This window comes from Podarcis melisellensis, assembly GCF_964234715.1.
Source record: "Podarcis melisellensis genome assembly, chromosome: 5".
NCBI lineage: Eukaryota > Metazoa > Chordata > Lepidosauria > Squamata > Lacertidae > Podarcis > Podarcis melisellensis.
This window is the reverse complement of record NC_138537.1, coordinates 101184707-101207308: the sequence shown is the minus strand read 5'-3', so window position 1 is coordinate 101207308 and position 22602 is coordinate 101184707. Positions and strand designations below refer to the sequence as shown.

Below are 22602 nucleotides of genomic sequence, written 5' to 3'. Positions count from 1 at the left end.
ATGGGCTGCCCGTTACACCCCCACACACTTTGTTTCCTGGCCACTTCTGGGTTGCTGCAATGCTTGTGTTCATGGTCAAACACCAATTGGTTGTTGCCCGTACAGGGGTTATGTTCCAAGGCACCACACATTTAAGTGAAATTGCATATATCTGAAATGGCATTAGAAAACCCTGCAAACAACCCATTCAGCCCTGCCCAGTCCCGCCCCTTTTTGTGACGTTTTCATGTCCCTTCCAGGTTCGATGCGATGCACATGGTCATGGCTACACACATATTAGATGCACCTAAAATGGTCACTGCCTGTTTAACCGTTTAGCAGTTTTCCCTCACCTTGGCTTCCTTCCAGTTAGCCTTAAATACAAATCATAGAGAAAGGCGGGGAACTTGTGACTAACAGTTCTCCAATACTCATATGTAAAGTCGTTTTGGGTCATGCAAGCATTAGGGATTCTGAAGGCTTTCTCCAGGGGAATCCTCTCCAATATGTCCATGGCAATATCGCCTGTAAAATAACAGGGGACACGGTTGTTGTTTTTGCTTTTATCAAAAGAGAATTGAAGTCATACTTGCAAGAGCATACAGATAGGCCTGAATTAATTTAGTATTGTTTGATTACAGAAAAGCAATGAGAAAAGGCTGCAATTAACTTTTGCACTCTGCAAACTTTTGCACCCATCTGGGAAAGTGAGAGATCTTTTGCAGTAGGATTCATTCCATCCTTTGTCTACATACCTAAGAAAGTTAATAGGATTACAAATAGAGAGCCATCTCTCTGATTATTTCGACGTAACGTCAGCTAGCGTGCATTTCCCCCCTCTTAAAACATCCACAAGAAATAATGTGTTTCTACCTTTCATTCAAGGGACGCGGGTGGCACTGTCGTTTAAACCACTGTGCCGGTTGGACTTGCCAATCAGAATGTTGGCAGTTTGAGGCCCCGCGACAGGGTGAGCTCCCACCATTTGTTCCCAGCTCCTGCCAACCTAGCAGTTCGAAAGCATGCAGTGCTTCCAGCGGGGAAGGTAAACTGCTTAGTCATGCTGGCCACATGATCTGGAAAACTGTCTGTGGAAGCAGACAAATGCCGGCTCCCTCAGCCTGTAAAGTGAGATGAGCGCTGCAACCCCAGAGTCGTTTGCGACTGGACTTAACTGTCAGGGGTCCCTTTACCTTTTACCTTTCACTCTGCCTTGAACAGGAAGATGATGATAAGACCCAAGGGATATTCCTGCCCTCTTTACTCTTTCAGTGAAAGCAATGATAGAGGGGAATTAGAAATTCTGTCTAGAGGAGGAAAGGCTGTCTGGCGATCCAGGAGATTAACTTTTGGCTGAGTTGTTGAGCCCTTCCTGGCACTACTACTCACAGAACTACTTGTATCTGTAACTGCTGATTTACACTATCCCCCTTAGGGATAAACTACCTTAAGGACACTTAAAAATCCCCACATCACATTTTCCCAGAGCATATAGCTTCAGTGGAACCTAAGGCTTCAGGACCCTAAGACTTCAATTCACAAAACATTAAATCTTCTAAGATTCTTACATTTCAGTGGTTTTAGCCACATGGACTCTAATGCCAACTGACATAAGTCACTGTGTGAAATAGCTTCGGAGCAGTTTTGCCAAAGGACCTTGATTCTATTCTGTTCCCCTGCTGCTGCTTTTCAATGCACAGTGTTCATTTCAACTGCATACTCTGCATTTCATCTCCATACAGAATTCCTGCTGACCTTAATAAGTCCTTAGTGCATAATAGACAACAAGGGAGGAGACTTACTGAGTGGAGCAGAGGAAATGTACAGAAGCTGAATTGCATAATTACATAAGCACTAGAATTGTTTCAGACCTCAGGAAGGATAAGATCTGACAAACAAGAACAATAACCGAGAGGCAACGTAGAGAAAAAATGATGAGCAGAGGAAGGGTTAAGCCATGGATGTTGTTGTTTAGTCGTTTAGTTGTGTCCCCTTCTTCGTGACCCCATGGACCAGAGCACGCCAGGCTCTCCTGTCTTCCTCTGCCTCCTGCAGTTTGGTCAAACTCATGTTGGTAGCTTTGAGAACACTGTCCAACCATCTCGTCCTCTGTCGTCCCCTTCTCCTTGTGCCCTAAATCTTTCCCAACATCAGGGTTTTTCCACGGTGTCTTCTCTTCTCATGAGGTGGCCAAGGTATTGGAGCCTCAGCTTCAGGATCTGTCCTTCCAGTGAGCACTCAGGGCTGATTTCCTTAAGAATGGATAGGTTTGATCTTCTTGCAGTCCATGGGACTCTCAAGAGTCTCCTCCAGCACCATAATTCAAAAGCATCAATTTTTCGGGAATCAGCCTTCTTTATGGTCCAACTCTCATGTCCATACATCACTACTGGGAAAACCATAGCTTTAACTTTACGGACCTTTGTCGGCAAGGTGATGTCTCTACTTTTTAAGATGCTGTTTATGTTTGTCATTGCTTTTCTCCCAAGAAGTAGGCATCTTTTAATTTTGTGACTGCTGTCACCATCTGCAGTGATCATGGAGCCCAAGAAAGTAAAATCTCTTACTGACTCAATTTCCTCTCCTTCTATTTGCTAAGAAGTGATGGGACCAGTGGGACCAATCTTCGTTTTTTTTATGTTGAGCTTCAGACCATATTTTGCTCTTTCACCCTCATTAAGAGGTTCTTTAATTCCTCCTCACTTTCTGCCATCAAAGATGTGTCATCTGCATATCCGAGGTTGTTGATATTTCTTCTGGCAATCTTAATTCCGGCTTGGGATTCATACAGTCCAGCCTTTCACATGATGAATTCTGCATATGTTAAATAAGCACGGAGACAATATACAGCCTTGTCGTACTCCTTTCCCAATTTTGAACCAATCAGTTGTTCTATATCCAGTTCTAACTGTAGCTTCTTGTCCCACATAGAGATTTCTTAGGAGACAGATGGCAGTCCCATTTCTTTAAGAACTTGCTATAGTTTGCTGTGGTTGACACAGTTATGAAGCAGAAGTAGATGTTTTTCTCTAGCTTTCTCCATAACCCAGCGCATGTTTGCAATTGGTCCCTGGTTCCTCTGCCCCTTTGAAATGCACTTCTGGGAGTTCTCGGTCCACATACCGCTTGTAGAATTTTAAGCATAACCTTGCTAGCGTGTGAAATGAGCACAATTGTGCAGTAGTTGGAGCATTCTTTGGGATTGGGATGCAGACTGATCTTCTCCAATCCTCTGGCCACTGCTGAGTTTTCCAAACTTGCTGACATATTGAGTGTAGCACCTTAACAGCATCATCTTTTAAAATTTTAAATAGTTCAGCTGTCATCACTTCCACTGGCCTTGTTATTAGCAGTGCTTTCTATGGCCCATTTGACTTCACTTTCCAGGATGTCTGGTCAGCAACCATACTACCTGGGGTGTACAAGACATCCATATCTTTCTGGTATAATTCCACCTCTTCTTGATGTCTTCTGCTTCTGTTAGGTCCTTACCACTTTTGTCCTTTGCACGAAATATTCCTTTCATATCTCCAATTTTCTTGAACAGATCTCTGGTTTCCCCCATTCTATTGTTTTCCTATATATATTTCTTTGCATTGCTTGTTAAACAAGCCCTTTTGTCTCTCCTTGCTATTCTTTAGAAATCTGCATTCAATTCACTGTATCTTTCACTATCTCCCTTGCATTTTGTTTGTATTCTGTCCCCTGCTATTTGTAAGGCCTCGTTGGACAGCCATTTTGCTTTCTTGCATTTCCTTTTCATTGGGATGGTTTTCGTTGCTGCCTCCTGTAAGTCTCCATCCATAGTTTTTCAGTCCACCAAATCTAAATCCTTAAAACTGTTCCTCACTTCTACTGTGATTTGATTTAGATTGTAGCTTACTGGCCCAGTAGTTTTCCCTACTTTCCTCAGTTTAAGCTTGAATATAAGAAGCTGATGATCTAAGCCACAGTCAGCTCCAGGTCTTGTTTTTGCTGACTGCACAGAGCTTCTCCGTCTTTGGCTGCAGAGAGTAGAATCAATCAGATTTTGATACTGCCCATCTGCTCTTGTGTTGTTGGAAAAGAATGTTTGTGATGACCAGCTTGTTTTCTTGACAAAACTCTATTAGCCTTTGTCCTGCTTCATTTTGAACTCCAAGGCCAAACTTACCAGTTGTTCCTTTTATCTCTTGACTCCGTACTTTAGCATTCCAATCCCCTATAATGAGAAGAACATCCTTCTTTGGTGTCATTTCTAGAAGGTGTTGTAAGTCTTCATAGAATCGGTCAATTTAACAGTCAGTGGCTACACTGGAGCTTCTGCACTGGAGCCCTCAAGAACCAAAGGTCAGCAATGCAACCTCCTCAGGCCACAGAGGTGCTGGCAGAATGGACTCTTTCTGTATCTGATGTTTCAGAGCACGAGGGTCTTCCAAGGCAAGCTCTGAGGGCAATTCCCTCTCGCCTTCTGATGCTTCCTCCAAAGTCATTGCCTTGTTCTCTAAGAAGGCGGTCATGACACCATCCCACCACTGCCTCAGGAGAGTCCTTCCAGTGGGCTTGGCTTGTTTGGTATCACTGGTGTGAACTGCTTACAAAATGGGGGAATGGATGCAGGACCAGATAATATCACCTGCCCCTATGGTAATGGGAACCCATAATATATTTTGGACTTTATATTCTCTCTCACCACTGGTTTGTGACTGTGCTGTAGGTGAGTGTTCTGGAGTCAATGGAACAAGAAATGTAGCACAAAATAAAATTTCAAGTTGCCAAAACATTGGGGTTTTTAATTTAATAGAAGGCAGAAGGCCACAGGGTTAATCAGGGTAATTAATAATTACCCTGATAATTCACAGCCTTTATCTGTGGATGTACCAGGGCAAGCTTTCAGGACTGCATTGGCAAAATCCACCAAATATGTGCCATGTCTGAAACCTGTGATTTTCATGGAATCCACCTTGCACTTTAAAAAATAAACTTACGTATTTCTCCCCAGGAAAATGGGCTGATGTTACTTGTTATACAATTGTATACCAACAGTGACTTGGGCCTGAAAAATAAGCAAGGAGGGAAAGAATGAAATGGAGAAATAAAACAAAACACAGTATTGTTTTGTTTAGAATGGCTATCATCCTAAATATCCTAAATTTCTAACAGCTGAGTAGTCATGCTTCTTTCCTGAATTAAAAAGGGAGGTTTAAAATTAGAGGAACTTTTACATCCCAAAGGTTTACTTTTAAAAAGCAAATACCCATGCACTTCTGTATAAATCACCAATCTTGCAGCTTAGGAGGAGCCCAGCCCAGAGCAGTGACTCATGCAGAAATTAGTCATGTTGCACATCTCTGCTGGGGTTGATGCCATTCCACACCTGATGCAATGGACATGGCTCTTACTTTGGTACAATAGCTTAAAATGTAGTAAAACCAGAGGTTTCTACACACACACACCCTCCATCCAAGTGACCAAGAAGCATAATTGCAATTCAAAGACACTTTCCACCCAGGCAAAAGCAATGAAGGGCATGAGCCATGACTCATGTGTGTGGCCTGTGGGTGGACTAGACAGAAAATATTGCTCATTTTTTATTTCTGTGCAACCGAGTATTTCTCACACATTTTACGCTTGAATAATCTAATAAATGTCTCAAATTAGAAACCTGGCTCTGAGTAATGAGGCTTTATTTGCAGATCTCATCCCACAATGACTATTCTGCCCAGTGCTAAAGAACAGCTGATTAGGTCTCTCTTCTTCCCCTTTAAATTTTGTAATTCTTTCGCTTGCTTTTTTTGTATGATGTCATTTTATTTGCATTGTACTGTTTAAAGGCTGATGTGTTGACCGCCCTGGACTCCTCTGGCAGGAAGGCTGAGATATACATTTAAAAATGACTGACTGAATGAATGAGAAGTTTGAATCTGCACATGTTCATATTCAAATGTGGTGGTGGTGATACCATAAGCAAGCTAGCTACACAAAATGCATACCCCAGCATAGCTACAAGGGAAGGTAGAAACTAGAATGCATATTCATAACATCAGTCCTTTAAAAAAACAACTATTTTATTAAAGGCTTTCAACCTAATAAACCATAAAATTCCAACTAAAATAAAGGGAATAATAATAGAAAATAATAGAATAATAGAAAATCAGACAGAAAGAACTAACGATAAAAAGAAAATACAGCACATTAATAAACCTCATAGGATATTCAGAAGACACAAAAGTTTAAATATAGCTTCACCTCCCACCTGGGAGAGCTTCCTCTTCCTCCGTTTCACACCCTGAGAAAACCTCTTTCATACAGGCCCCTTCCTTTTCTCTCTGTCAGCTCTCTGTACAAGTCTTCATCTTTCAAAATATAATTGTTTAGATGTTAAGACATATACATCTAGTTAGTACTAATCGAGAGCCATCCAAAGTCAAAGATCATCAAAGAGATCATATAAAAGATCAAATCCAAAAAAAGAAAAAGAAAAACAAGAAAGAAGAGATAAAGAAAGAAGGGGAATCTCAGTAACCTATTTGCCCATGTACGTCCATCACAAAACACCAGTCCTACCTCTGAACTGCAGTGTACCATCCAGCAGCAAGGATCAAATTGATGGCAATATCTACTGGAATGATATCTGCAACTGCATCTTTGTTGCATTTTACAATCCGTGCAATCCCCTTTCCAGTCTGTGGGATGGAGAAGGGGCTAGTTAGCAAATTTTGTGGTATAATTTCATTGCCCAGAGATAATGCACCTGAAATTGGATCGAGATTTCAGTAAAATGGAGAACTACTTTCATCACTTGAAAGGTGATAGTTATGGGCAAATTATCTTTGCCAAAATCATTCTGATTTTGTTTTGGTTTTCCAAATCATCCATGAGTACATGCAAAGGAACTGTGCACCCACACAGTGGGCGCATATTCTTGAGGAAAGCAAAAAAGACCCACATGAAGTATGGCCACCCTCTCCTCATTCTCGCCACTGCTTTCCCAAGCAGCAAAAACCAACCAATCAACCAATTTAAAGGGGGTGGGGAATAACTGGCAACAGGCAAGGCTTGCTTTCTGGCCTGTCTTTAACTGAAAATAAGAGAGGCTACAAAGACCTCCCCTGTATATAAATTTTACTACTACTACTTAGTAGTGAATTTTACTACTATTACTAATAGTGATTTGCACCAATAGTTGCTGCTTCATTGTTTGTTCAAAGTATGCAACAAACTCCACCTGCAAGGAGTTTGTTTCTTCTGTTTCTTAAGGACATTAAGTACTAATTATCAGAGGTTACATATGAGGTTGCATATTACTGAGGCCCTGGTCCAGCATCTCAGGAACCTAAGAATTCTACTAGGTGACACATACCGCAATCAAGAAAATGCATGGTCCATTGAACTGATCAATCCACCCCTGAAAAGAAAAAAATAAGGGAAAGCAATTATGGAGAGGGAAATTTTGTGTTTCTATTATGGGGGGGGGGGGAGAGTTGAGATTATGCATAGCACATTTCCCATATTCCAATCTGTGAATCTGAAGCCTAGTGCACATTTTTCCTGCCTGAGATTGATGGTTTTTATTGATGTGAGTCAGCAAACAAAAGTGGGTTAAAAATAAGGTAAAAAAATAAACATGGTCATAGACCACTTTTTTAAGAGTGTTGAAAATGGTTTTGGAGAGGTTTTGCATTCTGTGACATTCACATATTTTGTCTAAGCAAGCTACTGGTCAAATAGGTTTTGTAGATTTTAGAAATACAAAAATTCATTTACCAGAGGCAAAAGTGGAATGAGTGGACACATCTCTCTAAAAAAGGATGGTTGTGGCAATGCTGGGATAAGGTGACTACGTGACTTAGGCACTCATCAATCCACCACCTAAATCCAATTCACTAAAAAAACCAAACTATTTTTTTTGGTTTTTTAGAAGAAAAGGTGCTGGTACGTGAAGTGCCGCGAAAAGCCATCCTCATCTGCTTATGTTAGCAATCACCACTTGCCCAAAAGATTCTGCCCAAAGCAGTTCACCACATTCTAAGTAAACAGCAGTAATACAAAAAGCATGATAGGAATAAGTACAAATAAGCATAGTGTTAGGGAATAACCTCAAGACGTAAATCACAGTATTAGTATTTCTATATTATTTCAGTATTAGTAAATCACAGTATTTCATTAACGAGTAATGAAAAATTGCTATTTATTCACCGCAGGATGCATTCATCCCCACACAAAATTGGGAATGAATGTCCCCAAAGGGGTATGGAAAAGAAATCCATGGTCCAGGATCCATACGGTTCTCATTCCTTCCTCCCCTCGTTGCCAAGAAGCAAGACAGCCCAAGGAATGGATGCCGTTGAGATTTTTAGCAAATGTATTTGTAGCAACAATTTCCAGAGAGACAAAATGCTGGGAGCAAAGCAACAGCTGCAGTGGGAATTTTCAGAGTACTCAACAGAAATGGAAGAGCAATCATGCTTACGGGGAAAGGTTCTTGCCAGCTGCAGCACACGATGGATGGTCGAATGATGGCAGTATTTAGATTACCTTTCTCTTGCTGAATTACGTACTCTGTCAAGGATTTGGTGAATGTGTAGGTGTTGGGCCAATCCCCAATCAGTTTGGGTGTGATCTCTTGAATGAGGGACTCATCCATCCCCCTAACAGGATAATAAAAAAACAACAACCACCCATTGAAATATAGCCATGAAAAGAAACAATGCAAAGGAGGAAAAGGGGAATTAGATTCAATATAAAATGGACAAGATTTCAGCACTCCCCATTGCAAGTTAAGATATTACTTTTATTATTACTATTATTATTCTTACTATTATTCATTAAATTTGTATACCACCCTTCATCCGTAGATCTCAGGGCAGTTCACAGGCTAAAATAAAAAATAAAAATACAAAATGCATGATAAAAATAAAAATAAGAACAAGAACAAAACAAGCCCATAATCCCCCCTCCCACAAACACATTTAAAAGAACACAGGAAGAAGGCAGGAGTAGGAGTCTTTTCCTGCTGCATGACCCCCCCCCCCCCGCACCTACTAGAAAAGGAATTGTAGATTTGGAAGAAACCTCAAGCATAGGAGCCAACTTAGGAGCCAACTCTTAGGGGCCATGAGGTCTTCACCCCCAATGAAAGATTAGAGGGGGCACCCCCCCAGTTGATGGCCATTGCCATTCAAATTATTATTATTATTATTATTATTATTATTATTATTATTATTAATGGGTTGGGTTTCAAATGGTGTGCATGCATCATGTGATTATGTGGCACGGGGCTTACCTGTGGCCCCCAATTCAAGCTGGCACCCCTGACCTCAAGGGTCATCCAGTCCAGCCTCCTAAACTGCAAGGGTCTTAAATGTAACATCCAAGACAAATGGCTGTCCAACCTCTGCTTCAAAACCTCCAAGGAAGGAGATTCTACCACTTCTCGCAGAAGTCAAACAGCTCTTACTGTCAGAAAGTTATTCCTGATGTTTAGTCAGAATCTCCTTTCTTGTAACTTGAATGCATCCAAGATGGAGACCCTTTTGTTCGGTCTGGGAGATTATAAGCGATGACATGGGAAGGTAGAGAGAGGAATTTGTGGTGGGGGAAGCAGAGTGAGGGTTGCAAGTAACAAGAGGGGAAAAGATGGGTCTAGTCTTACAAAACTTACAAAAACAGCATTTAGTAGGGGAATGGATGGGCCATATTTTTAAAAGCCTATTCAAAGCTCTGCTGCTTAAATTTTAAATCTTTTTTATTTAAAGGCCAAACTGCTAAATGATGAAATAAAACAAGTTTTTACCAGGTATCCCACAGGGGAGGCACAGGAAGAATGTAGTTGGTCAAGGGAGACATGGACTCAAAAAGGTTGAAAACCTCTGGTACAGAAAAAAGAATTTGAAAAGATACAGCCCTGTGTAGCAGCTACTGAAATTTCCTCTTCTATGCAATATTAAAAGTACAGAGTCTTTTTCCTTCTTGTATCTGGCCACCTTACCTACTAAATCCAATCTCCCTCTTCCCTGCTTAGTGCTCCCCCCACCCCAGCCACAGAAAGGAAACAAATAAATCTTTCCACATCACTTTTTATACCAAGCCAGGAAAATCAAATGGCACAGGGAGGGACAGGGCCTCTAAAAAGGTAGCAACCCTAGTTATTACTTGAACTTATATTATTGACAGTCTACAACCAGGAAAGCTAGATGGCTCGGATGCAAACATTTTTCTCTAGTTCCTTTTAATATGGAATTCAGCATTAACTCCTGATGTGGATACAATTTTATTTAAAGGCAGCCATGTTCCCATTTCCCCTAAAGAAATGGGAGTGCCAGATCACCTCATCTGTCTCCTGAGAAATCTCTATGTGGGACAAGAAGCTACAGTTAGAACTGGATATGGAACAACTGATTGGTTCAAAATTGGGAAAGGAGTACGACAAGGCTGTATTTTGTCTCCCTGCTTATTTAACTTATATGCAGAATTCATCATGCGAAAGGCTGGGCTGGATGAATCCCTAGCCGGAATTAAGATTGCCGGAAGAAATATCAACAACCTCAGATATGCAGATGACACAACCTTGATGGCAAAAAGTGAGGAGGAATTAAAGAACCCTTTAATGAGGGTGAAAGAGGAGAGCGCAAAATATGGTCTGAAGCTCAACATCAAAAAAACCAAGATCATGGCCACTGGTCCCATCACCTCCTGGCAAATAGAAGGGGAAGAAATGGAGGCAGTGAGATATTTTACTTTCTTGGGCTCCATGAACACTGCAGATGGTGATAGCAGTCACGAAATTAAAAGACGCCTGCTCCTTGGGAGAAAGGTGATGGCAAATGTAGACAGCATCTTAAAAAGCAGAGAAATCACCTTGCCAACGAAGGTCCGTATAGTTAATGCCATGGTTTTCCCTGTAGTGATGTATGGAAGTGAGAGCTGGACCATAAAGAAGGCTGATCGCCGAATAATTGATGCTTTTGAATTATGGTGCTGGAGGAGACTCTTGAGAGTCCCATGGACTGCAAGAAGATCAAACCTCTCCATACTGAAGGAAATCAACCCTGAGTGCTCACTGGAAGGACAGATTGTGAAGCTGAGGCTCCAGTACTTTGGCCACCTCATGAGAAGAGAAGACTCCCTGGAGAAGACCCTGATGTTGGGAAAGATGGAGGGCACAAGGAGAAGGGGACGGCAGAGGACGAGATGGTTGGATAGTGTTTTTGAGGTTACCAGCATGAGTTTGACCAAACTGCGGGAGGCAGTGGAGGACAGAGGTGCCTGGCGTTCTCTGGTCCATGGGGTCACGAAGAGTCGGACACGACTAAACGACTAAACAACAACAACATGTTCCCCTTTGCTGGCTTCCTTGTTAATGAAGTGCGACAATTAATCTCTGCAAATCAGAAGTCACAACATCTGAGGGCCTCAGAGCAGCCAGGGTAACAAGTAATCTGCCATATCCAAAGAGGTTTTTCTTAATCTAATGCTCAGGACAATCAGCTTTAAAGGGTATGCTGAGGCAAAAGAGCAGCACAGGACATAAAGGTAGCCTGGCATACCCTGGCAAAGCAGGCAGAATGTCTCCAAGCAGAATGGCAGGCAATGCAGAAGTTCACATTCACACCAGAAAGCTGCTTCTTGGTGTTACACTTAAAATACTTTTTTGCACCAGAACTGCAAATGCTCGTAAAGATGGATTCCCAACCCCATACTTGATGAATACAGTGATAGGGGAGCTTCGGAGGAGAGATGTGGTGTGGGCAGCAGAGCTCCTTAACTCACCTCTCCTCCTGGCCATCCCCCCTGGCCTCCTGCTGAGCCTCTTGCCTGTCTTGAAGCTAACTGGGGAAATAGACTGAAGGAGTTGTGGGGGGAAGTGCTGGGGGGGGGGCTAAGAACTTGCCATGCTGCCCACAAATGTTTCCTGTTTCCCTGTGACAAGATTGGAAACAGATGAGTCATTGGCCTGATCCAGCAGGCCTCTCCTTATGTTCATAGTTTCCTCATCTCTACATTTACATTCTTTGGCAAATATCAGCTTGGAAAGTGATCAAGGTAGCTGGTGATCTGCACATTGGTTATCTTTTTGGGAAAGCTTTCCCACTTAATCACGGAGGGAGGGAGGTGATGAAGATGAGAAAAGCCTGCACAACTGGTAGGTGGGATAGCACCACAACAGAGTGGCTAACCCTAACCCTAACCCTAAGGAAGAAGCACTTAGTGCTCCAAAATCATGTTTACATCAGCAGGAGAGAAGTTTATTTCCATCACTTACTCTACAAGATCAAAAAGTTTCTGGGGATCCATAGGAGGAGGATAAATGACTTCATCTATGTAACTCCGATTACAGTATGCATAGGCAGTTGAAAGGTGGATGAAGGCCTCGAGGTTCTGTATCTGGTGGGCCAACTTCAGGAGCTGCTTTGTTCCCATGACGTTTAACAGAAGAGCTTGCCTGGTTAAGAAAGCATTAAAAGGTTATTAAGAAGTCCTGTTGGCATGACCATCTAAGTAAGCAGAGCTACTTCAGATGTTTAAGGGGAACATGAAGAAAAGTAAGCAATGCAGCCTGCACTTCCTTCCATGTTTCTGGATCTTGGGTGAGATCTGGAAGTCACTGGTGCTGCTCCTTTTCTTGTAACTTAGGATGTACCTATATCTCTGTGGTATTCTACAACCTTGTCTGCAGAACACCCTGGGTTCATCCATGCCACCTTATCGTAGGATCTCAGCTATCAGAGCAGGGTGGGACCTCTTTTGAGCTAGAGAGGAGATGCTGCAAATCAAACATTGAGCAACATGGTCTTACATAAAAGGTTGTCTGCTCAAGACTCCCCCAAAGAAACACTGCTTTGGGTTAGGTGCAAAGTTGGAATTGTCTTTGTACCTCATGATCTAAAGTACTGTGATATTAGTTCATTGAGAATGCTTAGTGAAAAGTTTGGATGAAAAGCTAACAGAATGAAAACATGTACTTTCCCTTTCCTTCTCAATGGAAAACTGTTCAGATATTTTTTTAAAAAAATCTGTAGACTACTGACTATAAGTGTATGTTTATAACTGAGCAGGAATTCCTTATGTTGTTATTTGTAATATGTGGCTATTTTTATTTATTGCAACTCATTGTTCCCGGAAGGAAGGAAGGAAGGAAGGAAGGAAGGAAGGAAGGAAGGAAGGAAGGAAGGGGTGATTTTCTTGATACAGAAGATCAGAAGTGTTTGCCATGACCAAGCACTGTCCACCCTTTAAAGTTCAGTGTCTGAGTGCAGAACTCCCAAACTGATGTTTGCTCTGATTCAGTTTTAAAGAACGAGTTTTCAAAGGGAAAGCTTGGGACAAAAAAGAGAGAAGAAACTCAGACCTGGAGTTTTAAAGCACAACAAAAGGTAAGTGTGGATAATCCCTAAGTGAATGTATGTACTCTTGTAACTCTTTTCAAAGTGAAATTCACCATAGTACTGAAGTCACACTTACTAGGAAAGTGTCCCATTGAGCTCAGTAGTTTTACTTCTAAGTAAACCTGATTAGGACTGTGGGGTAAGAAACAAAAAGGAAAAGCAAGCATAACATACCTCAGTGGCTCATCAAAGCGAATTGTTGCAGCACAATGGAAGACAATGTTAACTTCGGAGAGGAGCTCCTGAGCATCCTCAGGAGCAATGGCCAGATTTGGCTGGGTAAGTTCAGCATTGATTGGTTTAATCTTCTCATAGAAGTTTGGCCACACTTTTCTGACTCTGTCAAACACCTAAACACAAACACAAAACACAGATAAGTGAGAAGGAGGACAGGGAACCAGGCAGACGGCCTTCTTGGTAGTGGTGCCCACCCTGGGGAACGCCCTCCATCAGATGTCAAGGGAATAAACAACTATCTGACTTTTAGAAGGCAGCCCTGTTTAGGGAAATTTTTAATGTTTGATGTTTTATTACGCTTTTATATTTGTTGGAAGCTGCCCAGAGTGGCTGGGGCCAACCAGTAAGATGGGTGGGGTACAAAAAACTAAATTATTTTATTGTAAACAATGAGGCTTAGACAAATGCTTTCATCCACAAAAATGTTACATATAAAACCATTCTTTTCTGAGCCTGCTAAAAACATTTTTATTCAGACAAGCCTACCCAGATGCTTAGGAAGTTGAGGGAATACCATCAAGAGGTGTATAAATTTTATGAAATAAATAAATAAAAAGAACACGAGAAGACAACAGATAAATTCAACTCAAATCCAGCCTTTGACATGGTCGATCATGATCTTCTGGACCACCGCCTTGCAGACGTGGGGATACAGGGCATAGCCCGTAACTGGTTGTGCTCTTTTATCTCTGGTCGGGGACAGAGGGTGGCACTAGGGAGGGAAATGTCGTCGCGCCACTCCTTGGTGTGTGGAGTGCCGCAGGGCGCAATTCTCTCCCCGATGCTTTTCAACATCTTTATGCGCTCCCTTGCCCAGATTATCTGGATCTTTGGGCTGGGCTGTCACCAATATGCTGATGACACTCAGCTTTATCTGCTGATGGATGGCCACACTGACTCGGCCCCGAACACACTGACCAGATGCTTGGAAGCTGTGGCTGGATGGTTTCGTGGGAGCCGATTGAAACTAAATCCTTCGAAGACAGAGGTCCTATGGCTAGGTCGGGATGGCATGGGGATGAGGGACCAACTCCCTTCTCTTGCGGGGGCCCAATTAGTGCCATTGCCTTCCGTTAAGAGTTTGGGTGTAATCCTTGATGCCTCCCTTTCCATGGAGGCGCAAGTTACAGCAACAGCCAAGGCGACATTTTTCCACCCTCGCCGCATCAAGCAGTTGGTCCCTTACCTTTCCCGCCCCGACCTGGCCACAGTGATCCATGCGACGGTCATCTCCAGGCTTGACTACTGTAATTCGCTCTATGTGGGGCTGCCCTTGAAGCTGTCCCAGAAACTCCAGCGGGTACAGAATGCTGCAGCGAGGCTCCTCACGGGGTCTCTGCCATGGGAGCATATTCACCCAGTGCTTTTCAAGCTGCACTGGCTCCCGGTGGAGTACAGGGTCAGATTTAAGGTCCTGCTTTTGACCTTTAAAGCCCTTCACGGCCTAGGACCCTCGTACCTACGGGACCGCCTCTCCTGGTATGCCCCACGGAGAGCCTCAAGGTCCATAAATAACAACACCCTAGTGGTCCCAGGCCCTAAAGAAGTTAGATTGGCTTCAACCAGAGCCAGGGCCTTTTCAACTCTGGCTCCGGCCTGGTGGAACGCTCTGCCTCATGAGACCAGGGCCCTGCAGGATCTGATTTCTTTCCGCAGGGCCTGTAAGACAGAGTTGTTCCGCCTGGCCTTTGGCTTGGAGCCAATTTGATTCCCTCCCTCTCTCTCTTTTTTTTCTTTTCCTTCTCCTCCTGCGACGAGGCTACATTTTAATATTTTAATGTTCCATTATTTTAATGTTGTATTTTATTTTTGTTTTTAAGTTGTAATCATTCATCTTGTTTTTATTATTGCTTGTAAGCCGCTCTGAGCCCGGCCTTGGCTGGGGAGGGCGGGGTATAAATAAAAAAAATATTATTATTATTATTAAATCACATAATGATTCCACATTTCAGTGGAAGTTCAGAGGCATTGTAAGGAATTAAAGATGGTGGGTAGGTGCGAATGGAGCATTGTCCAGATTGCATCACCCTCTGTGTTGCAGTGCTTAGTGTGTTAGACTAAGGCCTGGGAGAGACCAGTATTCAAATCCCTCACTTGAGACTTCCTGGAGGCGGCACCACCGGTAATGGCGGATTCCCTCTGAATCGGAGGGAGAAGCTCCGCAGAAATCGGGTTCACCGCTGCAGCGAGGCGGAGGACCCTTAAAAAACCCGCAGGTGGGAGAAGCCTGGGGCCGTGGGACTCAGTGGGCACGTTTTGCGCCCCCCCCGAACTGTCAAAGAAGCTCTGTAAAGAGCTTCGGAGCTGAGCGGGGGTTTGGCGCTGTGCTGGGAGTCGATCGCTACTTCTGCGGAGCGAAGCTGCACAGCAGTTACCGGAGAGCACTGACCTTTTTTCCTGTGAAACATCGAGCTGAAACATCTACCCGTGAGTAAGAACTGGGGAAATTGGAAAGGATCAAAGAATAAGACCCAGTACAAGTGGACTTTGAACTTGATTTTGGCACTTTGATCGGGGATTTTGATGCGTAATTTGGACCTGAAATCGGCAAAGTGTAAACAGGAAGTCCGCTTTGCCGATCTTGTAAACAGTATGAAAGCAATGGGATAAAGGAGCTTTGAACCAGAGAAACTGATTTATTATAAAGAGCTAAATTGCACTGCCTGACAGATGAACCCCCCCATAAGTGGGGATAGGGGGGAAAAATCCACCACTCAATCCTTGGCATCGGACTGCTTTAAATAACTTAAAGGTCACTGTGAATGCACCGTTTTTATAGACATTGTAACTTTTACTGTAGATCTCTGCAGGAGAATGGCAACTTTTTAAGGGAACATCTGAGACTGTAATTGTTTCTATTTGTTTAATATTGGGAAGTCTATGAAGTTACTATATAACAATCATCATTGAGGAAATATTTTTCTACTCTGCTCCCCTAGAGGAACTTTGTGTTATAACTGGGGATTTTCCACTGCAGCTGGCATTTTTGGTGTTGCTAAGAAACAAGCCTAGGAGTTGTGTGAGCTGTGTGAACGACCTTGACTCTCAGAGGCAAAGTAATGGATCAAGACAAACAACAAGATAAGGCTCAGGAGAAGTCTCAAGAGAAATCAACAAGAGCTAAAACTAGACAACAGCACCAACTGCTGGCACAGCAACAACAATTCCATAGAAGAGCATCTGTAACAGGACTCCCTGCCCCACAAACCACAGAAAGAGAAGAACCAAAAGGAGCAGGATCGGAACCCAGAACATTAGACAAGATTCTCTCAGCCCTACAAAATTTGACTGTCAAGATTGACTTAAACACTTCAACTATTAATGATTTGGGGCAGAAAGTGAATGATGTGGGGCAGAAAGTGAACTCTAACACTCAGGCCATCGACAGATTGCTGCAGGAATCCAAGGAGACAAAGAGGACAGCAGAGGAAGCGAAAGAGAGGGTATTGGCGGTGGAGGAGAAGATACCGCCAATAAACAAAAAATTGGATGATTACAGGGCACAATCCTCCCTGATTGAACTTAAAGAAAAACAGACTAATTTGAGATTAAGGGCGGTCCCAGAAACAGAAGAAGGAGAATTAATAGAATTTCTTACATTAGAATTTGAGGCTTTCTGGGGCCTGGACTCAGACAAAGAATTTAAGATAGTGAGTGCTTTTCGATTGGGAACTGTTAAAAGGAAAAATAGACCGAGAGACTGTTTGATTTCGCTAAGGTCAAAAGAAGAAAGAGATAAAATATTGAGTCTCCACTATCAGAAAGCACTCGAGATTGAAAGTGTGAGAATTGAAATTTTTAAAGACGTCCCAAAATACTTACTTGATCTCAGAGCCAACTACGGAGATTTGGTAGGCCTGCTAAGGAAAAACATCATTCTGTTCAGGTGGGAATTTCCGCAAGGCCTCTCGTTTACATTCAAAGGAAAGAAAATAAGGATAAGATCAAAGGAAGATAAAGTGAGTTTCCTGCAGGACTGTGGTGAAGACTTACGAAGAGAGGCCAGAACAAAAGAATTGGAAATACTAGGACTGGGACCACCTGACTTGGGAAGAAACCCCTTGGGGTTGGACCAACTAGAAAAAGAGACACAGCCGTCAGATCAAGAGCAGCTCCTAGGAGCGGTTGGAGGAACATTGCAATAATCTTAACATGTCTCTGCAGATGTTAACCTGGAACATCAGGGGTTTGAACTCCCCTAGCAAGAGGAAGAGAATTTTCCATATGTTGAAAAAAGAACAATTGGACCTGATTTGTTTACAAGAAACACATATAACAAGACTCCACAGGAAATTATTGATAAACAAGAGACTAGGCCAAGAATTTATCTCATCGGATAAAGTTAAAAAAAGAGGAGTTGTGATATATGCAAAAGAGAAATTGTCACCAAAATTTCTTTTTAAAGATGAACGTGGACGATTTGTAGCAATTGAAATACAATATCAAGGAGAGAAAATATTAATAATAGGAATCTACGCGCCTAATGAGGGGAAATCAGAATTTTATAAGAAACTGCATGAGACGTTGCTGGACTATATGGATCAAAGTATTATTTTGATGGGAGACATGAACGGTGTTGTGTCGACAAATATGGATAAATCTGAAAGACAGGTAGTTACAAAAGATGGAAGACTACCAAAGACCTTTTTTGAAATGACAGACAATATGGACTTGATTGACATTTGGAGAACTAAAAACCCTCTAGGTAGAGAGGGGACTTTCTTCTCTGAAGCCAATATGACTTGGACAAGAATTGACCAAATTTGAATTACAAGAGGGATGGCACCCAAGATTCGAAAGGTGAAAATCTGCCCAAAAATCTGCTCCGACCATAACCCCGTGAAAATGGACATGAAATTTACATCGATTGGTTCCTTTAGATGGAGAATGAATGACACCTTGTTTAGAGATCCAGAAATCATTAAGAAGGCCCAAAAAATTATGAAAGACTATTTTGAAATAAACCTGAACACTACTGTGGAAAAAAGAGTAATCTGCGACACAAGTAAAGCTGTAATGAGAGGTTTTTTGATTCAGCAAAATGCTATAAAGAGGAGACTTCAAGAGGAGAAAAAAGAAAAGATCTTAGAGAAAATTAGAGAAGCAGAGAAGAGATTAAGGACCAAACCTAAGTCACAGGAGATTCTGCGAGAAAGTAAGTTATACCAGGCACAATATTCGAAAATGATTAATCAGGACATAGAATGGAAGATTAAACAAATGAGACAAAAAACTTTTGAATCGGCTAATAAGTGTGGAAAACTGCTAGCTTGGCAGTTGAAGAAAAGACAAAAATTAAATACTGTGACTAATCTTGAAGTAAACGGTAGGAATATACAAAACCCACAGGAGATTAAAGACTGTTTCCAGAGATACTTTAAACAATTGTATGCACAAGGGCCACAGAATGAAATTAAGATTGAGAAATTCTTAGAAACAAATGGATTACAAGAAATATCTCAAGAGAATAAATTAATATTGAATGATAAAATTTCTGAACAAGAGGTTGAAGGTGCCATTAAGAATTTGCAACTAGGCAAATCTCCAGGCCCGGACGGGTTAACCTCCAAATATTACAAAGTTATGAAAGACTACTTAATTCAACCGTTAACGGAGGTCTGCAATGAAATTATGGAGGGGAAAAGAGCGCCGGAATTGTGGAAAGATGCATATATCACGCTTATACCGAAAAATGAGTCTGAAAAGACACAACTTAAGAACTATCGCCCCATATCCCTTCTTAATGTGGATTATAATTTTTTTGCTGACATTTTGGCCAAAAGATTGAAAAAAGTTTTAACAGGAATGATACATAAAGACCAAGCTGGCTTTCTCCCAGGCAGACATATGTCAAAGGAACGTAATTGACATTTTGGAAAAATTACAAGTCAATATTAATACAAAAGCTGTTTTGATATTTATTGATGCAGAGAAAGCCTTTGACAATATTTCTTGGACTTTTATGAGGAAAAATTTGCAAGGGATGGGGGTGGGAGTAAGGTTCGGAAATGGTATAGGTGCGATTTATTCAGAACAAAAGGCAAAATTAATAGTAAATAATGAAGTTACAGAAGAAGTTAAGATAGAGAAAGGGACACGACAAGGCTGCCCAATTTCCCCTCTGCTTTTTATTTCAGTCCTGGAGGTTTTGCTGAACATGATTAGAAGGGACCAACAGATTCAGGGTATACAGGTCGGAGTTAAACATTACAAACTTAAAGCCTATGCAGATGACCTAGTATTGACATTACAGGAGCCAATCCCTAGTACTAAAAGAGCTTTGGAAATAATACAAGAATTTGGCCAGGTGGCAGGTTTTAAATTGAATAAATCAAAAACTATGGTTCTAGAGAAGAATCTAACACCGATCGAAAAGGAAAGGTTTCAGGGAGAAACAGGTTTAATATTGGTGAAAAAAGTCAAATACCTAGGGGTGAACATGACCTCTAAGAATGTTAATTTATTTAAAGATAATTATGAGAAGTGCCGGTCAGAAGTGAAAAAAGATCTTGAAATCTGGACAAATTTGAAGCTGTCCTTATTGGGTAGAATTGCGGTTATTAAAATGAATGTATTGCCAAGAATGCTGTTTTTGTTTCAGACGTTACAAATTATTGACAAGATGGACTGTTTCAAGAGGTGGCAAAAAGAAATTTCTAGATTTGTCTGGCAGGGCAAAAAGCCCAGAATAAAATACAAAATTCTTACTGATGCAAAGGATAGAGGGGGGTTTGCCCTGCCGGACTTTAAGTTATATTATGAAGCAGCAGCTTTTTGCTGGCTGAAGGAATGGCTACTTCTTGAGAATACAGATATTTTGGATTTGGAAGGGTATGATAATGTTTTTGGATGGCATGCATATTTGTGGTATGGTAAGGATAAAGCACATAAGGTGTTTAAAAACCATATTGTCAGGAAAGCATTGTTTAATGTCTGGGTCAGATATAAAGATTTTTTGGAGAACAAAACCCCAAGATGGCTTTCACCTATGGAAGCAAAGGCCTTGAAAAAATCTAATATGGGATCAAATTGGCCAAAATATTGGGAAATTTTGGAGCAGGAGGGCGACAAATTGAAACTGCAGAGTTATGAGAAACTTAAAGACAAGGTGCAGGATTTGTTACATTATTTTCAAGTAAGAGAGGCATATAATTCGGATAGGAAAAATGGCTTCCAGGTGGAAAAATCAAAGTTAGAAACAGAATTGCTGGATCCCAGTGCTAAGATATTGTCGAGAATGTATAATCTGCTGCTGAAATGGAATACTGAGGATGAAACTGTCAAATCTGCTATGATAAAATGGGCACAAGATATTGGTCATAACATTATGTTTGCTGACTGGGAACGGTTGTGGTCCATCGGTATGAAATTCATGGCATGTAATGCCTTAAGAGAAAATATTATGAAAATGATTTACAGGTGGTACATGACCCCAGTCAAGCTTGCAAAAATTTATCATTTGCCCGATAATAAATGTTGGAAATGCAAAGAAACTGAAGGAACATTCTTTCACCTTTGGTGGTCGTGCCCAAGGATTAAGGCGTATTGGGAAATGATATATAATGAACTGAAAAAGGTATTTAGGTATACCTTCTTGAAGAAACCAGAGGCCTTTCTCCTGGGTATGGTCGGCCAATCGGTGTCAAAGAAGGACAGAACATTTTTTATGTATGCTACAGCAGCAGCAAGAATACTAATTGCAAAGTACTGGAAGACGCAAGACTTACCCACCTTGGAAGAATGGCAGATGCAAGTAATAGACTATATGGATCTGGCAGAAATGACCAGCAGAATCCGAGATCAAGGAGAAGAACAGGTGGAAGAGGACTGGAAGAAGTTTAAAGCCTATCTACAAAAACATTGTACAATTTATGAATGTTGAAGGCATTGAAAATGAAATGAAGGGGTTCTAGTGATTAAGATTAATAAGAGTGTAAAGGGAGGGATAAAGGATGAAAATAATGAATGAGCTTGCTGAACTAATTTTTAAAGTGGAATACAAGAAATGAAGGCGGGTGGAAGTAAGGAAAATAAGGTTTTGAAGGTTATTAAATTGAAAAATAGTTTTTCTTTTTTTATGCTAAATTTCCTTTTTTATGTTTTTCTTTTTTCTGTTTTGTCTGTATTTTTGATGTTTGTTGTTTTTTTTTGAGATTTCTGTTGATTGTTAATCTTTTGTAAAACTTAATAAAATATCATTAAAAAAACCAAAAAAAAAAAAGCAAATCCCTCACTTGACCATGAAACTCACCAGGTGACTCTGGGCCAGTTTGTCTCTCAACCTAGCTGACCTCACAGTGTTGTTGTTAGGATAAAATGGGGGGGGGGGGACCAAGAACCTTTTAGGTCCTTGGAAAAAAAGGGAGGATATAATTGCAATAAGAACAACAATGCATCTGCTCTGCTTACATGACAGGTTTCCCGAATACAAAATTGCTGACTATTCCTAATGATAGGGATATGTGTATTCTGAGACCAAAAATAGAAAATAAAAATTGGCACCCAGCCAATTCAAATTCTGCACCAACAAAAACTGAATGATGCATATGCCATTTTGCATATGGTAATTTATTCTAGTTTTACCAGTCTGGGGGCAGAGGGACACACTAAAAGCACCCACCAGAAATATTACTCAGTCACATCTCTGTCTACAGACATTTCAGTAAATATTCAAAGAAGGTAGAGATTCTCAGGATAAATTCAGTCCACCACTGCAGGCAACAACTGTGGGTAGCCTATGGGTACTTCCAGGTAGGAGCTCAATATTGTAAATGGATGGTTCTCAACAAGTTTTTTTTTTAAAAAAAAATCTTACCTTTTTAAAAAATAATAATAATAATACTGGTCATTAAATGGTGCTTGTGTGTAGAAAATGGGCTGGCATTTTTATGACAACATCATGTAGAGGCTGCAAAAAATAATGCCCATCCACAATAACGCCCATCTTGAAACACTTTATACATGAAAAATCAGCTTCACCACTGTATTCAAGCTTCAGGCAGTTATGCAAACTCAGCAT

The 22602-nt window shown here is 41.3% G+C and overlaps 1 protein-coding gene across 7 annotated transcripts in view; it reads right to left on the bottom strand.

The window, feature by feature from the left end:
• Positions 1-22602, bottom strand: part of FAR2 (fatty acyl-CoA reductase 2) — a 60358-nt gene that overhangs the window by 5519 nt on the left and 32237 nt on the right. For all 7 annotated transcript variants that reach the window (XM_081913335.1, XM_081913331.1, XM_081913332.1 and 4 more), the window contains 7 exons: positions 13521-13696; positions 12224-12403; positions 8432-8609; positions 7322-7366; positions 6526-6644; positions 4947-5014; positions 333-504 (listed from right to left, as the gene is read on the bottom strand). In XM_081913335.1, coding sequence (XP_081769461.1) covers positions 333-504; positions 4947-5014; positions 6526-6644; positions 7322-7366; positions 8432-8609; positions 12224-12403; positions 13521-13696 — 938 coding nt within the window. The remainder of the gene's footprint in view (positions 1-332; positions 505-4946; positions 5015-6525; positions 6645-7321; positions 7367-8431; positions 8610-12223; positions 12404-13520; positions 13697-22602) is intronic.